The following is a 22,512-nucleotide window of genomic DNA, read 5'->3' on the forward strand; positions in this document are numbered from 1 at the left end:
TTGTCGACCCGCTCTTTGAGCAACAGTAAACAAAAGATAGAAGCGTTTGTATGAACACAACAACCTGGCTCCGAGTCACAAGTCGCTTCGTGCACGCGTCTTTTTGAAGACGTTTTAAAAAAACGCGCGTTTGGTTTGCCGGTTAAACGCTTCCTCGGGTCGCGTTTGTGAGCGTGTCGGCGTATTTACACGCCTCTGTTTGTCTATTGCTGCAGGACACAAACACAGACAGCAGAAGAAGAAGAGGCAAACGCTGAAGAGAGGCCCCACCGCCGCCGCCGCCGCCGCCGCCGCCGCCGCGTCCACCACCGCTGCCCCTGTGGTCAGCGCCGGTATGTTCGGCGACGTGGAGTCGCTGAGTTCCCGCCTGGCCGGCGTTGATTTACTGGGATCACAGAGCGGTGGCGCCGGCGGCGGCGGAGATGCCGGCGCTCGACCTTCAAACGACAGCAGTGGCGACTCGGGACCTCACAGGAGATCCAAACGCTTCCTCTCCTACCCGCGCTTCGTGGAGGTCATGCTGGTGGCCGACAACAAGATGGTGGAGCATCACGGAGGCAACCTGCAGCACTACATCCTCACGCTGATGTCCATAGTAAGTTCTGCTCTCCGCGCTAAATCATCACTTTCAACAGGGGAAGGAAGTCTCAGGTGAAACCAACGACTAAGACAACATTACCAGGAAATAACCATAAATGTCCATGGAAAGTTTCCCAGTTTAGTCGCCTCTCAACTTAAAGGTTATAGGTTTGATTCCCATGGTGTGAAAGGGTTGAAGACAGTTTAGGATCATTCCCATGAAAAGTTTCTGGTAATTTTCCAGTGATTTACTAGCAAAAATAGCCCGGCTAGCTCAGTCGGTAGAGCATGAGACTCTTAATCTCAGGGTCGTGGGTTCGAGCCCCACGTTGGGCGCGTACAGCTTTTGAGCTGATGTTTGAGTGAGTTGTCTCTCAACTGAAAGGTTATTGGTTTGACTCCCATGTTGTGAAAGGGTTGAGAAGCAAATACTTGTTTGACTCCCAGGTTGTGAAAGGGTTGAGAAGTATCAGACAATCCCTAATGGCCCATTCACACCTTGTCTCAGGTGAAACTAACAACCTGAATCTGGGAGGCCTTCCATTGTTCAACTTGATGACTGACTCACAATCTAAATTCTTATACATACCCATGATTCCTTTGGGAGCATTCCCATGGAAAGTTTCTGGGAATTTACCAGTGATTTACTGGCAAAAATAGCCCGGCTAGCTCAGTCGGTAGAGCATGAGACTCTTAATCTCAGGGTCGTGGGTTCGAGCCCCACGTTGGGCGTGTACAGCTTTTGAGCTGATGTTTGAGTGAGTAGTCTCTCAACTGAAAGGTTATTGGTTTGACTCCCATGTTGTGAAAGGGTTGAGAAGCAAATACTTGTTTGACTCCCAGGTTGTGAAAGGGTTGAGAAGTATCAGACAATCCCTAATGGCCCATTCACACCTTGTCTCAGGTGAAACTAACAACCTGAATCTGGGAGGCCTTCCATTGTTCAACTTGATGACCGATTCACAATCTAAATTCTTATAAATTCCCATGATTCCTTTGGGATCATTCCCATGGAAAGTTTCTGGTAATTTTCCAGTGATTTACAAGCAAAAATAGCCCGGCTAGCTCAGTCGGTAGAGCATGAGACTCTTAATCTCAGGGTTGTGGGTTCGAGCCCCACGTTGGGCGTGTACAGCTTTTGAGGTGATGTTTGAGTCTTATAAATTCCCATGATTCGTTTGGGATCATTCCCATGGAAAGTTTCTGGGAATTTTCCAGTGATTTACAGGGTAAAATAGCCCGGCTAGCTCAGTCGGTAGAGCATGAGACTCTTAATCTCAGGGTCGTGGGTTCGAGCCCCACGTTGGGCGTGTACAGCTTTTGAGGTGATGTTTCTCTCAACTTAAAGGTTGTGGGTTTGATTCCCAGGTTGTGAAGGGTTGAGAAGCAAATACATGTGGTAGTATCAGACAATCCCTAATGGCCCATTCACACCTTGTCTCAGGTGAAACTAACAACCTGAATCTGGGAGGCCTTGCATTGTTCAACTTGATGACCGACTCACAATCTAAATTCTTATAAATTTCCATGGAAAGTTTCTGGGAATTTTCCAGTGATTTACAGGCAAAAATAGCCCGTCTAGCTCAGTCGGTAGAGCATGAGACTCTTAATCTCAGGGTCGTGGGTTCGAGCCCCACGTTGGGCGTCTACAGCTTTTGAGGTGATGTTTGAATGAGTAGTCTCTCAACTTAAAGGTTGTGGGTTTGATTCCCAGGTTGTGAAATGGTTGAGAAGCAGATACATGTGGAAGTATCATACAATCCCTAATGGCCCATTAACACCTTGTCTCAGGTGAAACCAACGACCTGAATCTGCGAGGCCCTGCATTGTTCAACTTGATGACCGACACAATCTAAATTCTTAGAAATTCCCATGATTCCTTTGGGTTCATTCCCATGATAAGTTTCTGGGAATTTTCCAGTGTTTTATTGGCTAAAATAGCCCGGCTAGCTCAGTCGGTAGAGCATGAGACTCTTAATCTCAGGGTCGTGGGTTCGAGCCCCACGTTGGGCGTGTACAGCTTTTGAGGTGATGTTTGAGTGAGTTGTTTCTGGTTGTGGGTTTGATTCCCAGGTTGTGAAAGGGTTGAGAAGCAAAATACATGTGAAAGTATCAGACAATCCCTAATGGCCCATGATTCCCTAATCCCTAATCCCATGATTCCTTTGGGTTCATTCCAATGAAAAGTTTCTGGGAATTTTCCAGTGATTTACAGGCAAAAATAGCCCGGCTAGCTCAGTCGGTAGAGCATGAGACTCTTAATCTCAGGGTCGTGGGTTCGAGCCCCACGTTGGGCGTGTACAGCTTTTGAGGTGATGTTTGACTTTGTCGTCTCTCAACTGAAAGGTTGTGGGTTTGATTCCCAGGTTGTGAAAGGGTTGAGAAGCAGATACATGTGGAAGTATCATACAATCCCTAATGGCCCATTAACACCTTGTCTCAGGTGAAACCAACGACCTGAATCTGCGAGGCCCTGCATTGTTCAACTTGATGACCGACACAATCTAAATCCTTATAAATTCCCATGATTCCTTTGGGAGCATTCCTATGGAAATAGGAATCTCTGAACTTAAACATTGTGGGTTTGATTCCCAGGGTATGAAAGGGTTTGTTTGTGCAATGCGTTTCGAACAGTGTTTACCAACCCTGGTCCTCAGAGAACACTGCACTGCCCTGTTTTAGATGTTACCCTGCTGCAACACACCTGATTCAGATGAACAGCTCGTTATTAGGCTTCTTTGAATCAGGTGTGTTGGAGCAGGGTAACATCTAAAACAGGGCAGTGCAGTGTTCCCAGGGTTGGTAAACACTGGTTTAGAAGCAGATTAATGCGCTGTATGGCAGGGTGAGTAAATGTGTTAATGGGTGAACAAGTGATTTTCAAAACTAATTAATGAAGACGATTGCGGGGATTTGGGATCTCACAGAAACTCTCTGTGTGATTTAACGTGACTTTAGATAATGTAGTGGACTGTCGGCGTCTTCGGGTCATAGATGTTTTGTGTTGAGAAAGGCAAATTGCTACGTTTTGAAATCGGTGAAAATTAAAATCTGTTCGAATCAGCCTAAAACACCCACGATTGTCAGAAGGACCAGATCGGCACTGAAACCTGTCCAGCTCTGCGAGTCCCGCGGCGGAAAGTATTGAAACAATATTTACCGTGTGTGCTCGCTCTTTTAATCAACATGTATCTTACAATTAACGCGGAATTAAATCTGAGACGTTTCCATGACATCAGCGCCAGTAAACACAGTTGCAGACGTCTTAGATCTGCAAACGTCCATCTGCGACCGATTCAAACAAAAACAAAAAATGACCTGTGCGAATAAGAATCTGCACGAATCGTTGATTTTTTCCCTGCATCGATCAAAGATTAAGAGATGCAGGGTTTTTTTTGTGTGTGTGTGTGTGTGTGTTTGCCGTACAGACTCGCACGTGCACATAATGTATGTACCTGTTCTGCTCGCGTTGTAATTTAGCCAGGAGAGGGGGGGTCGGCCTAGGGCAGAGGTAAACACCGCTTTCAAACGGTCAGGAGAGTAGAGAGGGCAGCTGGAGGGAGAGCTGCTGTCTGTCTGACAGCATGATGAATGTTTCAGGAGAAAAAAAAAAAAATAAGCTCAGGTATGTCACACAGACCACATACTCGCCGCCACTTCAAATAAAGGCTTTCCTCGAACCTTCTGGGGCAAACAGTCCTCAGAGGGGAGGCCGCGCTGACCTATATTCTGCTACTTGGCAGCGGCTGCTTTCTCCGCAGGGACCTGGAGGCCGTTATCAGCTTCACTCTCTCTCTCTCTACCAATCAAGCAGAGTTTTTCCCAGCACTCGCTTTAAGAAACTGCAGGGAAGTCGTTCATGATTATTAATGTGTGTCATATTTCATCTGGATTAAGTTCTTTATGTTCGTGTTGCGTCATAAACGTAGTGTTATGTTCGAGTCTCACCCAAGGGTTAGGGTGAAAACAAGTTTTTACATGAGGGAAAACTCAGTTTTGAACTTTAATAACGGACTCTGCACAGGGTTCCCACTGGGCCTTGAAATCCTTGAAAGTTTGTGGATTTGGGAAAAAAAAAGGTTTTTGAAAATAGGTAAATGTCTCCTGCCCATTGATGTTGATGGGTCCTTGAAATCCTTGAAAAACGTTCAAGGCCCTTGAAAGTTTTTGAAAAGTAGCCTCAATAGACATGGGTCCTTGAAATCCTTGAAAAACATTCAAGGCCCTTGAAAGTTATTGAAAAGTACCCTAAATAGATATCGGTCCTTGAAATCCTTGAAAAAAGTTCAAGGACCTTGAAAGTTTTTGAAAATTACCCTAATTTGACAGGGGTCTTGTTGATATTTAGATAAATCCTCCCACTACCAGTGTGCACTTCAGGGTTCACACAGGTCCTTGAAAACCTTGAAAATGTGTGGATTTATAAAAAAAAAAAGTCTTCCTGCCAAAAAAAAGGTTTTCCTAACATCAATTTTCATGGGTCCTTGAAATCCTTGAAAAAAGTTCAAGGTCCTTGAAAGTTTTTGAAAATTACCCTTAATAGACATGGGTTATTGAAGGTGCTTGAATTTTGAAAGAATTGAAGTTGATGTTTAGGTAAATGTCTCCCTCCTTCGATGTGCACTTCAGGGTTCCCACAGGTCCTTGAAATCCTTGATAGTTTGTGGATTTTAAAATAATAGTTTTTTGAAGGTTTTCCTGCCATCGATGTTCATGGGTCCTTGAATAATGTTCAAGGCCCTTGACATTTTTTTTGAAAATTACTCTTAATAGACGTAGGTCATTGAAATCATTGAAATGAATTTGGCTCCACAGTTTGTGATTTAAAAGCTGTGTCGGCGCATTTAGTCCATGAATTTGAGGAAATTGGGCCTGGAAAGTCCTTGAAAAGTCCTTGAATTTGATGTCAACCAAGGTGTGGGAACCTCCAGAGCATGGGGGGGGGGGGAGGGAGAGAGAGCGGGAGTGGGGGGGAATAACGTAGGGTTCACTGTTTGTTGGGCTACGACGAGCAGCTAATAAGATGCATTCAATGACCCTGGTAAATCCTCACTTTTATGGAATCCTACAGTTTATAGGAGCAGTTTTAATACGTATTTTAGTGTGTGTGTATATATACAGTATATTTATGCACTCAAGGCACATAAGTGTAGAGAAGTACAAAGTAAAACAGGAAGCATCGCCAGACACAACACACAAGGACGGCCTTGAAAGACGTAGGACAAAAAAATCCGAGTGTGTCATCGTCAAAAGTCCAAACATAAACATTAATATCTAACTGTGTGCTGTTCTTCTTTTATCCAGGTCTCCTCCATCTACAAGGACCCCAGCATTGGAAACCTGATAAACATTGTGATCGTGAAGTTAGTCATAATAAACAACGAGCCGGTGAGAGAACGACAAGAGAACTTATCGCAGGAAATAAACTCCTGTTATGACGTCTGTTTCTAAATGTGTGTGTGTGTTTTTTTTCTCGTCTTTGCAGGACGGTCCGGCCATTTCCTTCAACGCACAGACCACGTTAAAGAACTTCTGCATTTGGCAGCAGAGCCAGAACTCTGTGGACGACAACCACCACTCGCACCACGACACGGCCATCCTCATCACCAGGTGGGAACGATCTCTTTATAGACCTTTAATCTCAATCCCAAATATTGCAGTTTACGCCCCATTAAAAAAAACTGCTGTTTTTGTAGAAATTCTTGTTTTTTGGAATTGACAAATAAAACCTTTTTGTGGCCACGAACGTGACCGTTAGCATCTAAAGATGTGCGTTTTCGTCACAGACAGGACATCTGCAGAGCACGAGACAAATGTGACACCTTAGGTAAGTGGATTTAAGAACTTATTAAACTGAAGTATCCAATTTGGGATCATTCCCATGGAAAATTTCTGGGAATTTTCCAAACTGAATGGGCCCAACGTGGGGATTCGAACCCCACGTTGGGCCTATTCAGTTTTGGGTGGTCAACAAGACAAGAAACGTGATATATAAACCATTTACCCAGACCAGAACGCTCACCAACTCCGGGAAGCCCAATTCCGGGAATTATCAGAACTGGGAATAAACGGAAATTTGTGGGAATAAACTGGAATAAAACAACAAAAAGCAGACTCTTGCCTCTCGGGTGATCTTCCCGATTGGCCCTTGTCTCAGGTGAAACCAGCGACCTGAGCCTGGCATGCACGACTAACTCACGATCTAAGACAACGTTTCTGGTAAATTCTCATAAATTCCCATAATTCCTAGTTGGAAAGTATCCAATTTGGCATCGTTCCCATGGAAAGTTTCTGGGAATTTTCCAGTGATTTACAGGCAAAAATAGCCCGGCTAGCTCAGTCGGTAGAGCATGAGACTCTTAATCTCAGGGTCGTGGGTTCGAGCCCCACGTTGGGTGCGTATAGCTTTTGAGCTGATGTTTGAGTGAGTCGTTTCTCAACTTAAAGGTTGTAGGTTTGATACCCTGAATGTGAGTGGGTTGAGAAGCAGATACATGCGCTCTATGACTGGGTGAATCCATAACATTTCCAGTAAATTATCATAAATTCCCATAATTCCTATGGATAGTATCCAATTTGGCATCATTCCGACGGAAAGTTTCCGTGAATTTTCCAGTGATTAACAAGCAAAAATAGCCCGGCTAGCTCAGTCGGTAGAGCATGAGACTCTTAATCTCAGGGTCGTGGGTTCGAGCCCCACGTTGGGCGCGTATAGCTTTTGAGGTGATGGTTGAGTGGATCGTCTTATCAACTTAAAGGTTGTGGGTTTGATTCCCAGGGTGTGAATGCGTTGAGAAGTAGATAAATGCGCTCTATGACAGGGAATTTATGATAATTTACTGGAAATGTTATTGATTGGTGAATCAATAACATTTCCAGTAAATTATCATAAATTCCCATAATTCCTATTGAAAGTATCCCATTTAGGATCATTCCCATGGAAAGTTTCTGGGAAGTTTCCAGTGATTTACAAGCAAACATAGCCCGGCTAGCTCAGTCGGTAGAGCATGAGACTCTTAATCTCAGGGTCGTGGGTTCGAGCCCCACGTTGGGCGCGCGCAGCTTTTGAGGTGCTGGTTGAAGGTCAATTTTAAGGTTGTGGGTTTGATTCCCAGGGTGTGAATGGGTTTTGAAGCATATACATGCACTCTATGAACTGATAATTCTGCAGGAAAACGGCATCTTAAGTGAGTGTTTTTGGGTTTCAGGTCTTGCAGAGTTGGGCACGGTGTGTGACCCGTACAGAAGCTGCAGCATCAGCGAGGACAACGGACTCAGCACCGCGTTCACCATCGCCCACGAACTCGGTCACGTGTAAGTGACTCTTTAACCCGTAAAAATCTATGCCTGCCTAAGTGTTTGAGTCCCTGCACCAAAGTCCATAGAGAAAATCAGCGATTTTTAACCCACTGGAGCACAGGAGCTTCTGGTCCCCTGTTGCCTTGTTTGGGTCAGTTTTTGTCATTGAGGTGATTTAAAATAAAGCATTTCAAACGAAGACGTTACACAATAACACAGTAGAACATAATAATGGAGGCAGAAGTGGATTAAAACCTCATGTGCGCTGTGATGTAAAATTGACGATTTTCTCTATGGGGTTTGGTATGGGAGAGTTTGCACTGTACAAATCAATAAATAGTTCATTTTTTTCATGCATAAATGGTAATATAATGTTAAAATCAAAGTGGCAAATATTGCGGGTGTATTTTTTTTCTATAATCTGTGTCCTGGTGTCGCTGCCTCGTCAAACCCCGATCTAAAACCCGCCCCTTGAAGCATGTTTTCTTTTTCGTTTTTTTGGTTTTGTTTTCCCATCGCCAGGTTCAACATGCCTCATGACGACAGTAACAAGTGCAGGGAGGACGGAGTGAAGATTCAGCAGCACGTCATGGCTCCCACGCTCAACTACAACACAAACCCCTGGATGTGGTCCAAGTGCAGCAGGAAGTACATCACGGAGTTCCTCGAGTAGGTCACAGTCTTCTTCTTCTCTCCACTGTTGTTGTTGTAGACATAATGTAGATGATTGTTATGGTTGGTATGGTCCATTGTTGTGGTTACAACTCGCAAAAACTGAAAATCACCACCGGAAATGTCACTTTTTCTCACAATTATGAGATTAAATGTGACGTTTCCTCAGAATTCTGAGCAAATACGACTTTAATCGTAAAGATATTTTTCCACATTAAGGCTCTAATTCTCCTCCTTAATCGGCGTAGTAGTGATTAGACGATGAACGTGACATCACAGACACAAACACAGTGGAGTGGAGGTCATGCTATCTGTACAGTATGTAAATTTAAATGTCAGTAAACCTTCTCAGGCTTCATCCACACAACTATGTTTTCTAAAAAAAATGTACAGCTGAAACTATTAGTTAGTGTTTAAATGCACTTTTTTCCCTCACATCGTGAAACCATGGCTGATAAGAAGCAGTCAGGAAGTGCAAGTCCTGCAGTTTTCAAACAAACTCTAAACCCGCGCTGCTTTGTGTGGATGAAATATCCTGAAAACTGTGCTGCGTTTTACAGAAAACCTTTTAAAAACGACAAAGAAAAGGACCGTTTAATGCTTTATTTGCTTTCTTTTGGGCTCTAAAATGTTGCATTAATGTCGACAGCAGGCGTTAGTGTGTTTTTGCTTTCCTTATTCTTAAAAAAAAAAAAAAATGAAAACAGCGTAGTGTGGATATAGATTTTTATTCTCAAAGTTTTTTAATCCACACCCCAATTTTCCAATTTGCTATTTTGTTATAGCAGCGTAACAGCGCCGCATACAGGCCTGGCATATGTACTGCAGCATTTGGTGTGTTTCGTGTGGATGAAATATTTTGAAAACTATGCTAACCCTTTACGGAAAACCTTTTTAAAAAAAATGACTAAGAAAAGGACCGTTTATGTTTTGTTTAAAAAAAACAAAACCCTGAGCCATTAGTGATTTGAAACTTCTCAAACTTTGGGGTTCTAAAATTTTGAAAACAGACTAGTGTGGATGTCACATGATGGCTCATACAAGTTTTTTAATCATAACAGCGGGCGTTTGTGTTTTTAAAAAAATGAAAACAGAGTAGTGTGGATTTAGATTTTTATTCCCACAGTTTTTTATCCACACAGAATACAGACAATTTGCCAATTTGCTATTTAGGTGTAGCAGCGTGACAGCGCCCCATACAGGCCTGGCATATGTACTGCAGCATTTTGGCGTGTTTCGTGTGGATAAAATGTCTTGAAAACTATGCGTCGTTTACGTACAACTTTTTAAAAAAACGACTAAGAAAATGATCGTTTATGTTTTGTTTCGCTCGACCTGGAGTTTGCAAACAAACCCTGAGCCATTAGTGATTTTAAACTTCTCGATCTCGACCTTTGGGCCCTCGAAAACAGTTGAAAACAGAGTGTAATGTGGATGCAGCCTGACGACTCGCACGCACTAAAGTGAGTTTGAGGAGAATTTGTCAAAGTTTATCCACATGGAAACAGTATTTTTGGGAGCTCTAAAATGTTGTCGTACGAATGAAAACACCAGGAAACAACTTTCTATTCCTTTATCGCCCGACCTTACACAACACAGTGTTCTACACACACACACTCACACACTCACACACTCACACACTTTTATGGTTGTGAGGGATTGGTGCAGCTGAATGACCATAAACAGACACAGAGAGTCTGAGTACAGTAGACGCTCTACAGTAGATATGTGGAGATAAATCACCTCTCCGGCTGAACTGAGTGTGTTTTTTTGTTTTTTTTCTGTCTGTGTCTCTTCTGTTTTCTCTCCCCCCCCCATCCCTCCCCCTCCTTTTTTTATTTAAGTGGTTTTGATTTTTATTTCTTAATAGCACAGGATATGGCGAGTGCTTGCTCGACGAGCCCGTCTCTAGGCCGTACAGTCTCCCGCAGCAGCTGCCCGGACGGATATACAGCGTCAATAAACAGTGTGAATTGATATTTGGGCCGGGGACGCAGGTGTGCCCATATATGGTGAGTGGAGCGGTTTCGCTTCTAAGCTCGTCGTTCGTTGCCGCGTTGCACATGTGGGTCTGCGAGGGAGGGGCCGGGGGGGGGGGGGGGGGGGGGGGCTGGGGGGGCTGCAGCTACATTTAAAGGTCCAGTGCGGAACATTTTATCTCATCGTCAGGAGTCTGTAGACTGAGAGGAAGCCTTTAATAAGAAGCAAATAAAATGTGGATTTAATCATTCAAAAATATTGTATTTTATTGTTTGGAAATGCACTTGTTCTCTGCACTCCCTTATTTGTTCTTTGCACTCCCTCGTTTGTTCTTTGCGCTCCCTCGTTTGTTCTTTGCACTCCCTCATTTGGTCTTTACGCTCCCTCACTTTTTCTTTGCACTCCCTCATCTATTCTTTGCACTCCCTCATCTGTTCTTTGCATTCCCTCATTTGTTCTTTACGCTCCCTCATTTGTTCTTTACACTCCATCACTTGTTCTTTACACTCCCTCACTTGTTCTTGACACTCCCTGATTTGTTCTTTACACTCTCTCACTTGTTCTTTACACTCCCTCACTTGTTCTTTTCGCTCCCTCACTTGTTCTTTACACTCCCTAATTTGTTCTTTTAGCTCCCTCACTTGTTCTTTACACTCCCTCACTCCCTCACTTGTTCTTTACACTCCCTAATTTGTTCTTTTAGCTCCCTCACTTGTTCTTTACACTCCCTCACTCCCTCACTTGTTCTTTACACTCCCTCACTTGTTCTTTGCACTCCCTCATCTGTCCTGGCACTCCCTCACTTGTTCTTTGCGCTGCCTGATTTGTTGTTTGCACTCCCCAATTTGTTCTTTGCACTCCCTCATTTGTTTTTTGCTCTCCCTAACTTCTTCTTTGCACTCCCTCATTTAGTGTTTGCGCTCCCTCACTTTTTCCTTGCTCTCCCTCACTTGTTCTTTGCATCCCCTAACTTGTTCTTTGCACTCCCTCATTTGTTCTTTGCACTCCCTAACTTGTTCTTTGCACTCCCTCATTTAGTGTTTGCGCTCCCTCACTTTTTCCTTGCACTCCCTCACTTTTTCTTTGCGCTCCCTTGTTTGTTCTTTGCACTCCCTCACTTGTTCTTGTTGACAGACTTATGAATTTTTAGTTTTGCCCATTATAGGAGACGAGTATTTCATGAATATGATCATATTTTGTGACGTACATCATTGGGTTAGATTCTTACTCAAATTTAATGGAAACATTCAAACAAAGACGGGATTGATACCCGTTTAGGACGTTGCTACAAATGTACACGCCGATGAAAATCAAAGGTAAGGAGGGAAAGCTCAACAATGCTGGTCACGAAGGACTTGACGTCATTTATTACATATGGTAAATATATTACACAGAGTCACCCTTTGACATTAGATTTTGATAAGGTGTGATATATTCATTCTCAGCCAGTTTGAGTCCGTGGTTCTCCACAGCGAGGTTGATTTCTTGCCCGGATTTTTGTGATGATTTTATCTGGATTTTCAGGGTTAACACTCAGTGTGTGTGTGTTTTAGACTCAGTGTCGCAGACTGTGGTGCACCAGTCCAGAAGGCGCCCAGCAGGGATGCAGGACCCAGCACATGCCGTGGGCCGACGGCACGGACTGCGCTCCTGGAAGGGTGAGTGTCGCGTGGGAATGCTGGCGAAGCTTAAAAAAAACACAGATTTTAGCCACTTAACAAAAGACTCGCCAAAGTTTGACAGACTTTTTTGGGGGGTTTAACCTTGATCAACGGGTGTAAAAACGCTGATTTTCTCTATGGGAGTTGGTACGACCGCATTCTTCACAAGCTATAAAAAGCTTGTTCAAAAACTAGCTAAACTTATGGGTAAAGTAGCCCGGCTAGCTCAGTCGGTAGAGCATGAGACTCTTAATCTCAGGGTCGTGGGTTCGAGCCCCACGTTGGGCGACAACAGCTTTTGAGGTGATGTTTGAGTGAGTCGTCGCTCAACTTAAAGGTTGTGGGTTTGATTCCCAGGTTGTGACAGAGTTGAGAAGCAGATACATGTGGAAGTATCAGACCTTCCCTAATGGCCCGTTCACACCTTGTCTCAGGTGAAACCAACGACCTGAATCTGCGAGGCCCTGCATTGTTCAACTTGATGACCGACTCACAATCTAAATTCTTATGAATTCCCAGAATTCCTTCGGGAGCATTCCCATGGAAAGTTTCTGGAAATTTTCCAGTTATTTGCATGCTAAAATAGCCCGGCTAGCTCAGTCGGTAGAGCATGAGACTCTTAATCTCAGGGTCGTGGGTTCGAGCCCCACGTTGGGCGTCAACAGCTTTTGAGGTGATGGTTGAGTGAGTCGTCTCTCAACTCAAAGGTTGTGGGTTTGATTCCCAGAATGTGAATGGGTTTGAGTAGCAGATACATGCGCTCTATGACTGGGTGAATTTCAAATCTAAGCGATGCTCCATCCATGTTCAATACGTAGACTATGACCTTTGACCTTGTGTTGGATCGCAATATATTGACGATCGCTGTATTGTGATATTATTGGTATCGTGGACCTTGTATCGCAATAAAGTGTCGAATATAACAAGATAAACAAACCAAATCAACAACAACAAGTCGCCCAAATGAGCCATATTGGGATAAATTCCAAAGGTTCTCCATATGAGCAGATTATCGCTAGAATAATTGAATAATCTGACATTTCTTGAGAATAATAATAAGTGTAATTTCAACAATATTATGCCCTAAGTTTGTAATTTACACGTGTGTGCATTACAACAAAGGTACAAAAGGTTTAGTCACAGGTGTCTGGAACTGGAAATTTCAGTATTGGATTCTACCAAATACGTTAAAAATCCCGGGATTCCCCTTTAAGAGCGATGGGGGATTAAAACAGCAAACAGGGGAAACTACTTTTATTGTTTTCTAGAATAGTCTAATAAAAGTCAATTGTGCGAACGCCACGTTTTGTCCATTAAAAAATCACAGTTTTCGCTACGCAAACGTTTCTCGTAACGTGATCTCACCGTCCGTCGCTCCCTCGCGTTCCGTTTTTGATCTTTCGCCCCCGAGAGAAAATTGTTCACAGGCCTTTTTTTTTTTGTTATTGGACGGCTAAAAATGACGACAGTGACACAAAAAAGCAGAGTTTCCCATCGATCAAATCTCCACCGACGGTCGTCGGCTTCAATAAAACGCAGTGCGTTTAATTGCGACGTTAGCGCACACGTGTTGGGGCCACGCTCCTGATCTGGAGCGCGTTTTTTGTCGAAACAGTGTAAGATTATCCCCCACGCGTTACGAGCCGCGATGTATTTATTGAGCGCGTCGCTGACGTTTTCCCTGTCTCGCGTCCAGCCAGACGCAGCAGCGATGAAGCGTCTTTTTCACTCACTCACTCTGTCTTTTTTTCCCTTGCTCCGCCGCGTAATCTATCCCAGATTAGCATCAAAGCGTTTGTGCGAGGGGGCAGATAGATGTGTTGCCAGTTTTATGGATGGAGATTTCATGCGGTTTTTTTTTCCCCACTCTCTCTGTCTCTGTCTCCGTCTGATTCTCCCGCAGCACTGCAAACACGGCGTGTGCATCGTCAAAGAGCATGACGCGGCGCCCGCGGACGGGGCGTGGGGCGTCTGGAGCCCGTTCGGCACCTGCTCGCGGACGTGCGGCGGAGGCATCAAGATCGCCGTGCGCGAGTGCAACCGACCTGTGTGAGCAAACCGAAACCCCACAACCACACACCCGACACACTCTCTTTGTACTCGCTGTGTTCGCGCCCGCTGGACCTTGTCTCCGTCTCAGCCGCCAAAGTCAATGTTCCATAGATCAAACTTCCACGAAGGGGAATTCTTACCATTCTTACCTCGCTCTCGTTTCCCGATAAACACAGATATCGCCGACTGTTTCCATTTAATTCCTGGAGAGATTGAAAAGACCCGTACCTCCTTAATCTCGCAGTTTAGGAGGTTGTAGAGCAGAAAATGCTCCAGCGTTTATTGTTAAGTGCTCACACTTTAGCCTCTAACTGTTTTATACTTTGGATTTGGGGTCTAGTAGCCTACAGAAGGCTTATGTCTCGTTCTAGCTAGCTACATCCACACAAAAAAATGGTTTATGTCACACATAGTTGTTCCTATTTAAACCAAACTTGGTCCACTTGCTGCTCTCGTGATTCCAAACAAATTTCCAACGTACGTCCATTAGCTCCGCCCCCACCCAGACGTCATTCTGGCTAAGCTACATCCACGAAACGCTGTTTTCATTTAAAAATGCGCTGGATTCACCCGGGGGGCCTAGTCCACACATACTGTAGGTGGGTTTTAAAAGGAATCCTTGTCCACACACGTTTAAGATATTGTTGACAATACTGTACGTACTAGCATGTTCAGGTAGCGATGCTAACACTAGCTAACACGTTTGGACGAGGCCTTAGTGTGGACATTTGAGAAGGTTTTGCTTCCTGATTTATTTTTTTTTGTTAATCTGCCATGACTTGACTCTCAGTCATGAACTTAAATCTAAAGTTTTACCCACCTAGCATAAACCTAGCATACGTCTTTGTCTGTAGTATGGACAACGGTTCCCACGGCTCCCTGAATAGACAGTGGGTCCTTGAAAGTGCTTGAATTTTCGATTGAAGACAGAAGTTGATATTTAGGTAAACGCCTCCCTTGTTTTGTTACGACGCCACCTACTGTTTCATACCCTGCATTGCTTGATGTACGTAGACTTGGACAAACGTGGACTCATTATTACTAGCGGCGTGTGGACACTCTATCTCTTGCCGTTGCCGTTGACGTGAGATTCCGCGCGGAACAATGAGCGAGCAAAGTTAAAACAAGCGAGAGAGAAAATGACGACGTGATGTCTGGGAAATGAAAAATTCCAAGATCTGTATCACCAAAGACTAAATTTGACCCAAGATCCCAACAACAATCATTTAAAAACTGAAGATGTCCAATCTTAAGCTGTGTCAGCACATTCTGTCGTTGAATTCTGAGGGATTTGGTCCTGGAAAGTCCTTGAATTCGATGCCAACCAATGTGTGGGAACCCTGTATTTGATGTAGCCTTGAAAAAGCTCTTTAACCCGCCTCCAAGTCTATGATTGGTCAACCAACCCTATGCCATGTGATCACTTCCTGAGAGACTTCCTGATCAGATCAGACACTGCACTGTGGCTGATAGTTGGTCGAATATGAAGCTCCAAAGACCAGAGAAAACACAGATATGACATTCGTGAACGTCCTAAAGTGAATCCCTTCTCTGATTTCACTCTCAGGCCCAGGAACGGAGGACAGTATTGCGTCGGACGCCGGATGAAGTTCCGCTCGTGTAACTCTGAGCCGTGCTCCAAGCAGAAGAAGGACTTCAGGGAGGAGCAGTGCGCCGCCTTCGACGGCCGACACTTCAACATCAACGGTCTACCTCCGAACGTCCGCTGGGTGCCCAAGTACAGCGGAAGTGAGTCTGTCGCGAAACTGTCACAAACAACAACAACAACAACAACACAGAGATGGAGAAAGATAACGAAGATATTATGGCGTTTGGGTTTTCCTGTTGTTGTTGGTGTAAAGTCTTTGTGTCTCTGTTGTGTTTGTCAGTCTTGATGAAGGACAGGTGTAAGCTCTTCTGCAGAGTGGCAGGCAGCACGGCCTACTATCAGCTCAGGGACCGGGTCATTGATGGCACGCCGTGTGGACCTGATACCAACGACATCTGTGTCCAGGGCCTGTGTAGGGTGAGCTCACCCTTATTTTTTAATGCTTTTTAACTTGCAGTACTCGTCTAAATCAATGGTTCTCAAACTTTTTGTACCAAGCACCACGTGAGAACATGTGGTCTTGAAGTAACGCCATGATCACCAATGTTAAAATATGTTTAAAGTGCATAAAAACTCTGGAAATTTGCCACTGAGGTCGGTGTGCGATAGTGGCATAGGGCGCAAACCCGTTCCTAGCCCCAGGGCTCTATAGCGCCCCCAGAAGTCAGGCAATGGTCGGACAAAAGCGTTTGGATCGGGACGAAATTTGGCGATTCCAAACAAGTGTCCAATGTACTTCCATTGGCTCCGCCCACCCAGACGTCGGCCATTTTGGGCTCCGGCAAAGTTGATGTTAAAATGGCAGGAAAACTACTTTAAAAAAACTTTAACGTAAGCAGAACTTCATTAAATTTCATTTTTCAATTTTCTTTGCGGCATTTTACAGTACTCGTTTACATCAGTGGTTCTCAAACTTTTTTGTACCAAGTACCATGACTGAGCTCTTGAAGTAATGCCATGATCATCAATGTTAAAATACGTTTCCGGTCATTTTTGAGGGAGTTAACGATCATAAACACTCTTGAAATTTGCCACTGAGGTCGGATCACCAAAAAATGCGATAGCGGCATAGGGCGCAAACCCCTTCCTAGCCCCAGGGCTCTATAGCGCCCCCAGAAGTCAGTTCATGGTCAGACAAAAGTGTTTGGATCTGGACGAAATTTGGTAAGTTTATTCTACCGTATCTATGTCACACATAGTTTTTCCGATTCAAACCAAACTTGGTACACTTGCTGCTCTCGCGATTCCGAACAAATGTCCAATGTACTTCCATTAGCTCCGCCCATCCAGACGTCGGCCATTTTGGAAAAACAAAAATGGCCTCAGCGCTCCGGCAAAGTTGATGTTAAAATGGCAGGAAAACTACTTTAAAATTCCACTTCCGATTCAGACGAAACTTGCTACACTTGCTGCTCTCGTGATTCCAAACAAATTTCCAATGTACTTCCATTAGCTCCGCCCATCTAGACGTCGACCATTTTGGAAATTAAAATTAGCAAACTCGTCCGAGTGCGTTTGAGCTAGCTGCGTCAAACTACGTCAAAACGCACGGTCTGAGCGCTCCGACAAAGTTGACAAAGTTAAAATGGCGGGAAAACGACTTTAAAATTCCACTTTTTAAAGGTTTAACGTAAACAAAACTACGTGAAATTTATTTTTTGCTGTTGTCGTTATTTGTTAGTACCACCAGAGGAAGCTTGCGTACCACAGAAGGCACACGTGCCACAATTTGAGAACCACGGCAATGGAAAAATGGCAGTTCCTCCAGAAACTCTCCTCTTTTTGACAAAATGGTCAATGTAACTTGGAAAAAACATGGAAAAAATGATGCAAAAAAAAAAGCCAACGCACGCAGCTGCTTTCGCTGCCTTTTGTTTTATCGGAAATCTGTAGTGTTTTGTTTTTTTTACGAGGCGGCGATTTGCGCCGGATGCTTCGGATTTGCTTAAAAATAGCCGGCGCCACCGTGTCACCATATCAACCCTTCACTACTGTACTCTTGGTTTGCACTGACGGTGAAAGTAAAGCGTGGAAGTCTGTGAACAGGTGGACACGGACCCGCAGTTTCCAGGCGTGGGAACCTGCGAATGTTACTGCAAATATTTTTCAGAAAGCCACAACCAGCCGTATTGTTTACGTCCCTAATCCCTGTGACAGATTAGGTTTTCCAGCACGAAAAGCTTGATTACTAACACACCGCGGACATCGGTTTGAAGCCGTGTGTGTGTGTACACGCTGGAGCCACACACGGTGCTTTGGTTAGATTGCGGTTCAGTCCGTTTCCCCCTTCTTCTTCTTCTTCTTCTTCTTCTTCTTCGTGTGGATTCAGATCCGTGCTGTTTGTGCTTCTCCGTCCTTGATAGAGTATCAAAAATGTCAATTACAAGCAGGAGCGGCCTCGTGCCATTTAGTTTTTTTTTTTTTTTTTCCAGGGAAATGTATTTCAGATGGGTGTAGCGCTAAAAAAACTCCGTTGCGTAACTCGTGTGTTACGGGTCAGCGGGTTCAATTCCTCCTCGGGAATAATCAGGATTTCATCAAGGAGTAAATTAACAGCCGAGTGAAAGGCTTTAGATTTATGGGACAAGACACTCCTTTATTTTTTTTCTCTCCCTCCGTCTCTTTCCATCGTCGTTCGTCGTTCGTCGAGCAGCAGGCCGGCTGCGACCACGTGTTGAACTCTAAAGCCAGGAGGGACAAATGTGGCGTTTGCGGCGGCGACAACTCCTCCTGTAAGACTGTGGCGGGAACTTTCAACACTGTCCGATATGGTGAGCGATTTCCTTCAACACACACATACACTTATCTGTGCTTCATCTGCAGGATAAATGTCTGGTGTGTGATGATTTAAACAAAACCACTTTGTCTCTCTCTCTCTATATGAAGGCTATAACGAAGTGGTGCTAATACCCAGCGGTGCTACAAATATAGACGTGCGTCAACACAGCTACTCAGGGAAGCCGGAGGATGACAACTACCTCGGTAAGACCCGATGGTTTTATTAGGTTTCCATGACGACTGACCGTGACGTCTTGTTTACGTGACTCCAGATTGTTAAAGGTGCATTATGTAATAAATCTAAATCAACTGGACCATAAAATCCTCCTAATATGTCACAGAGACTCAGGAATAATGTTCATATAACAAACTGAACTCACCAACAACAACAGTACAGACAAAATATTTGCATTAAAAAAATTTTTTTTTGCAGACTGCAAATCTTGTTTATGTTTTGAAATCATGTTTATTGCAGTCAGTAGAGTCTCAGCTGCCGAGCAACCACGGGTTGCCAGTTAGGTCAGAAAACGAAAAACCTAAAAGACCTCGGTGTTTTGAATTTGAATGTAGTAACTGTTTTTGGCCACATTCTTACATATGGCAACTTTAAAATTAGTCTTTAAAGTAACACCGCCGCACCGGAGTCCGCTCATCGTTTACCAGTTAGCTCCGTTAGCTCTGTTAGCTCCTTTAGCGCCGTTGGTTTTATTACGTTTCCATGACGACTGACCGGAAAAAGGCGTGCGCGACGTCTTGTTTACGTGACTCCAGATGATTAAAATTAGTCTCTAAAGTAACAAAGTTTTTTTTTGTGCCGACGCACCGGAGTCCAGGCACCGTTTACCAGTTAGCTCCTTTAGCGCCGTTAGCACGCCTACAGTCGAACTGGAGCGGTCTGTTTTATTAACAGCGCTATGAAGTTTAGCTTTTAAAGTTTAGCGGTACTTTAGCGACTCATTTTTAACAATCGGGACGTCACGTAAAGATGACGTCAGTCGTCACGGAAACGCGCCACGCGTTAACTTGGAGGACGCTAACGTCGTTGGCGCTGTTAAAGTGCCCAGGATTCATTTTTATGTTTGAACCAGAGTTTGAAAAAATGGCTGCCACTGAATATACGCATTTTTAGCGACAGCGACCTGCTCCTGGTTCCCCACTAGCTAAAACTAGCTAAAAAGAGTTTGGTATGGGGGAAAGGAAGTTCAGTTTTTCAGTCAAAAAAGGCTGTGTAACCAATAAAACAATAATTTTCTTATCATATCATAGACTTGAACTTGCATAAATCTGTACATTTAGATAAGAAAGTAGTATATAGTTAGGTGTCTTGTTGCCGTGCACATGCTAATATTTCTGTGCAGATTGTCACGACACCAAAATGTGTGTTTTTTTTTTTTACCATCATTTTGTGTTTATTTGTGTGCGGACACAGTCATTAGGGGCCCAAACTGGGGTGCGAATTTACCGGAATGAGGGCCACTGTCCACAGCGTATTAGTGTAATGTGTGAAATGGTGAGGAAGGCAAAAGCAGGAAATTAGCTCCGTAATCGCATTAGCGCGCGAACGAGTGCAGCAAATACTGGCTGTGAAACGGGACAGGATGCCTCTGGATGGTTCTTTTCCTGGAACAGAGGATTAGTTTGCGCCGCGGCCGCATGTGCCTTACTGTAAATGAAAAATCTGCAAACAATTGGTGTCGTTTATGATACCCTTGATACCTATTAAAAGTGGTATTTGCCACAAAAACAAGGCTAACTCATCTATTTAGAAGAGATTCACCACTTTTTGTCACTGTTGGGCATCATTTTTTCCGTCTGGAAACTGAAGTTTGTGAACGGCTCACTCTCCTGCACCAAATCCCATAGAGAAAATCAGCATTTTTAGCTTCACGCGGACACAGCAGCTGCTGCGATATTATATAAGTTTGCGTCACTTGGATGAATCAGAATGAAGGATTTTAAACACAGACGTCAACAAATAACTTATTTAAAGAATTAGCGATGTAGAATTAGCAATTTTCTCTATGGGCTTTGGTACAGTGGTCGTGAGTTTGAGGGGGTTTTAACAAAGTGACAGAAACTTCAGTTCCCGGTCTGAAAGAGGTTTTCTAAAAGTGAGAAAAAAATCACATTTGTATGATATCGTAAAGTTAAAGTGACTGTTGTGTTCCGTCCTCCCGCCGCAGCCGTATCAAACAGCCGCGGAGAGTTCCTGTTTAACGGAGACTTGGTCGTGAGCATGTTCAAAAGGGAAATCAAGGTCGGGAACGCCGTCATCGAGTACAGCGGCTCCGACCACGTCATCGAGAGGATCAACTGCACTGACCGCATCGAAGAGGAGCTCACTGTCCAGGTAAAAACCGACCGTGCTAGCTTAGGTTAGCTTAGTTTTTGAAGCGTGGTTGAATGAGTTTCTGACTAGAGCCGACTTAATGACTTAATGAGGCATCGGATGGACGGAAAATACAACCCGAAAATCCTGTACATAACCTTTTTCTTTACCATTTGTGTCACTTCATAAACCTCTCACTCCCCCCACACCAAAGTCCATTGAGAAAATCAGCGATTTTACGTGTTGTCGATCCACTGCTGCCTCTGTCAGTCACTTCAAATGTCTTATTTTGCGACTTCTGTGTTTGAAATCATCTTCTCAGATTAACCCCTGCGACGCAAATGGAGTAGATTAGCGTCTTCTGCTTCCCTGCTAGCTTAAAACGATGATTTTCTCTATGGGGTTTTTGGTGTGGGAAGAGTGAGCGTTTCGCAAAAACTTCAGTTTCCGGCCATAAAGTGCTGTCTAACAATGAAATAAAGTGCTAGACTTTACCATCCTCCGGCTTCCCTGAGTAGCTGTGTTGACGCACGTCGTATATTTGTAGCACCACTGGGTATGCTAAACTTTAAAGTGACGCTAAACTTGAAAGTAACGCTAAACTTTATAGCGCTGCTCTTTTCATTTAATAAAATGGACCGCTCCAGTGCGACTGCAGGCGCGCTAACAGCGCTAAAGGAACTAATAGAGCTAACGGAGCTAACTGGTAAGCGGTGCCTGGACTCCGGGGGGTCGTACCTATGTTCCCCGGGTCCTATGTTCCCCGTTTTTCCCAAAAAAGGTCCACTTTGTATGTGACAGGGGAACATAGGACCCTTTTTTTGAAAAAGGGTAGGGTTAGGATTAGGGTTAGAGAAAGGGTCCTATGTTCCCCCGTCACATACAAAGTAACTGTGTTACTTTAAAGACTAATTTTAAAGGTGCCATATGTAAGAATGTGGCCAAAAACGGTTACTGCATTCAAATTCAAAATACCGAGGTCTTTTAGGTTTGGTTTTCTGACGTAACTGGCAACTCGCGGACTTTTAGACTCGTACAACCGCACCTCAAAAGAGCAGAACATTCCCTTTTAGGGCGTGAGAGAGTTCTATTTTTTGCAGATTTTTTATAGTTTGTAGTTGTTGTTGTTGTAAAATCTTGTTGCACGCTTTAACAAATCCAACACTTGCTTGTGTGTCTGTGCAGGTGCTGTCTGTGGGCAATCTCTACAACCCAGATGTCAGGTACTCGTTTAACATCCCCATCGAGGACAAACCTCAGCAGTTCTTCTGGGATGCCTACGGTCCCTGGCAGGAGTGCACCCGCCTGTGCCAAGGTGAGGGGGAGGCCCGGGGCGGGGGGGGGGGTCGGCGGGGTTGAGTGGTCAGTGAGAAAGAAGTGGTTTAGACTTAACGTGTTAGATGTATAGCTTAAAGCTCGGGCCTTGCGTAGTTGCCGTAGCAGGATTCCTTCTCTGGAGTGCAGAGGCGGATTGCAGGTAAACTCGAAAAAGCCCCGTTCTGCGTACGTTTTTTGACACCGACCTGCTTTTAAACAACCAGCAGTAAATTCCA

The 22,512-nt window shown here is 44.3% G+C and overlaps 1 protein-coding gene across 1 annotated transcript in view; it reads left to right on the top strand.

The window, feature by feature from the left end:
• Positions 1-22,512, top strand: part of adamts9 (ADAM metallopeptidase with thrombospondin type 1 motif, 9) — a gene marked incomplete at both ends in the record, with an annotated part of 66,737 nt that overhangs the window by 8,411 nt on the left and 35,814 nt on the right. The window contains 15 exons of the mRNA XM_083908073.1: positions 216-595; positions 5,884-5,967; positions 6,065-6,189; positions 6,366-6,406; positions 7,788-7,893; positions 8,401-8,547; positions 10,421-10,562; positions 12,084-12,188; positions 14,095-14,240; positions 15,811-15,992; positions 16,133-16,269; positions 18,506-18,623; positions 18,739-18,834; positions 20,814-20,980; positions 22,145-22,274. Coding sequence (XP_083764199.1) covers positions 216-595; positions 5,884-5,967; positions 6,065-6,189; positions 6,366-6,406; positions 7,788-7,893; positions 8,401-8,547; positions 10,421-10,562; positions 12,084-12,188; positions 14,095-14,240; positions 15,811-15,992; positions 16,133-16,269; positions 18,506-18,623; positions 18,739-18,834; positions 20,814-20,980; positions 22,145-22,274 — 2,106 coding nt within the window. The remainder of the gene's footprint in view (positions 1-215; positions 596-5,883; positions 5,968-6,064; positions 6,190-6,365; positions 6,407-7,787; positions 7,894-8,400; positions 8,548-10,420; positions 10,563-12,083; positions 12,189-14,094; positions 14,241-15,810; positions 15,993-16,132; positions 16,270-18,505; positions 18,624-18,738; positions 18,835-20,813; positions 20,981-22,144; positions 22,275-22,512) is intronic.

The sequence above is a fragment of the Microchirus variegatus genome, assembly GCF_963457635.1.
Source record: "Microchirus variegatus genome assembly, chromosome: 21".
Lineage (NCBI taxonomy): Eukaryota > Metazoa > Chordata > Actinopteri > Pleuronectiformes > Soleidae > Microchirus > Microchirus variegatus.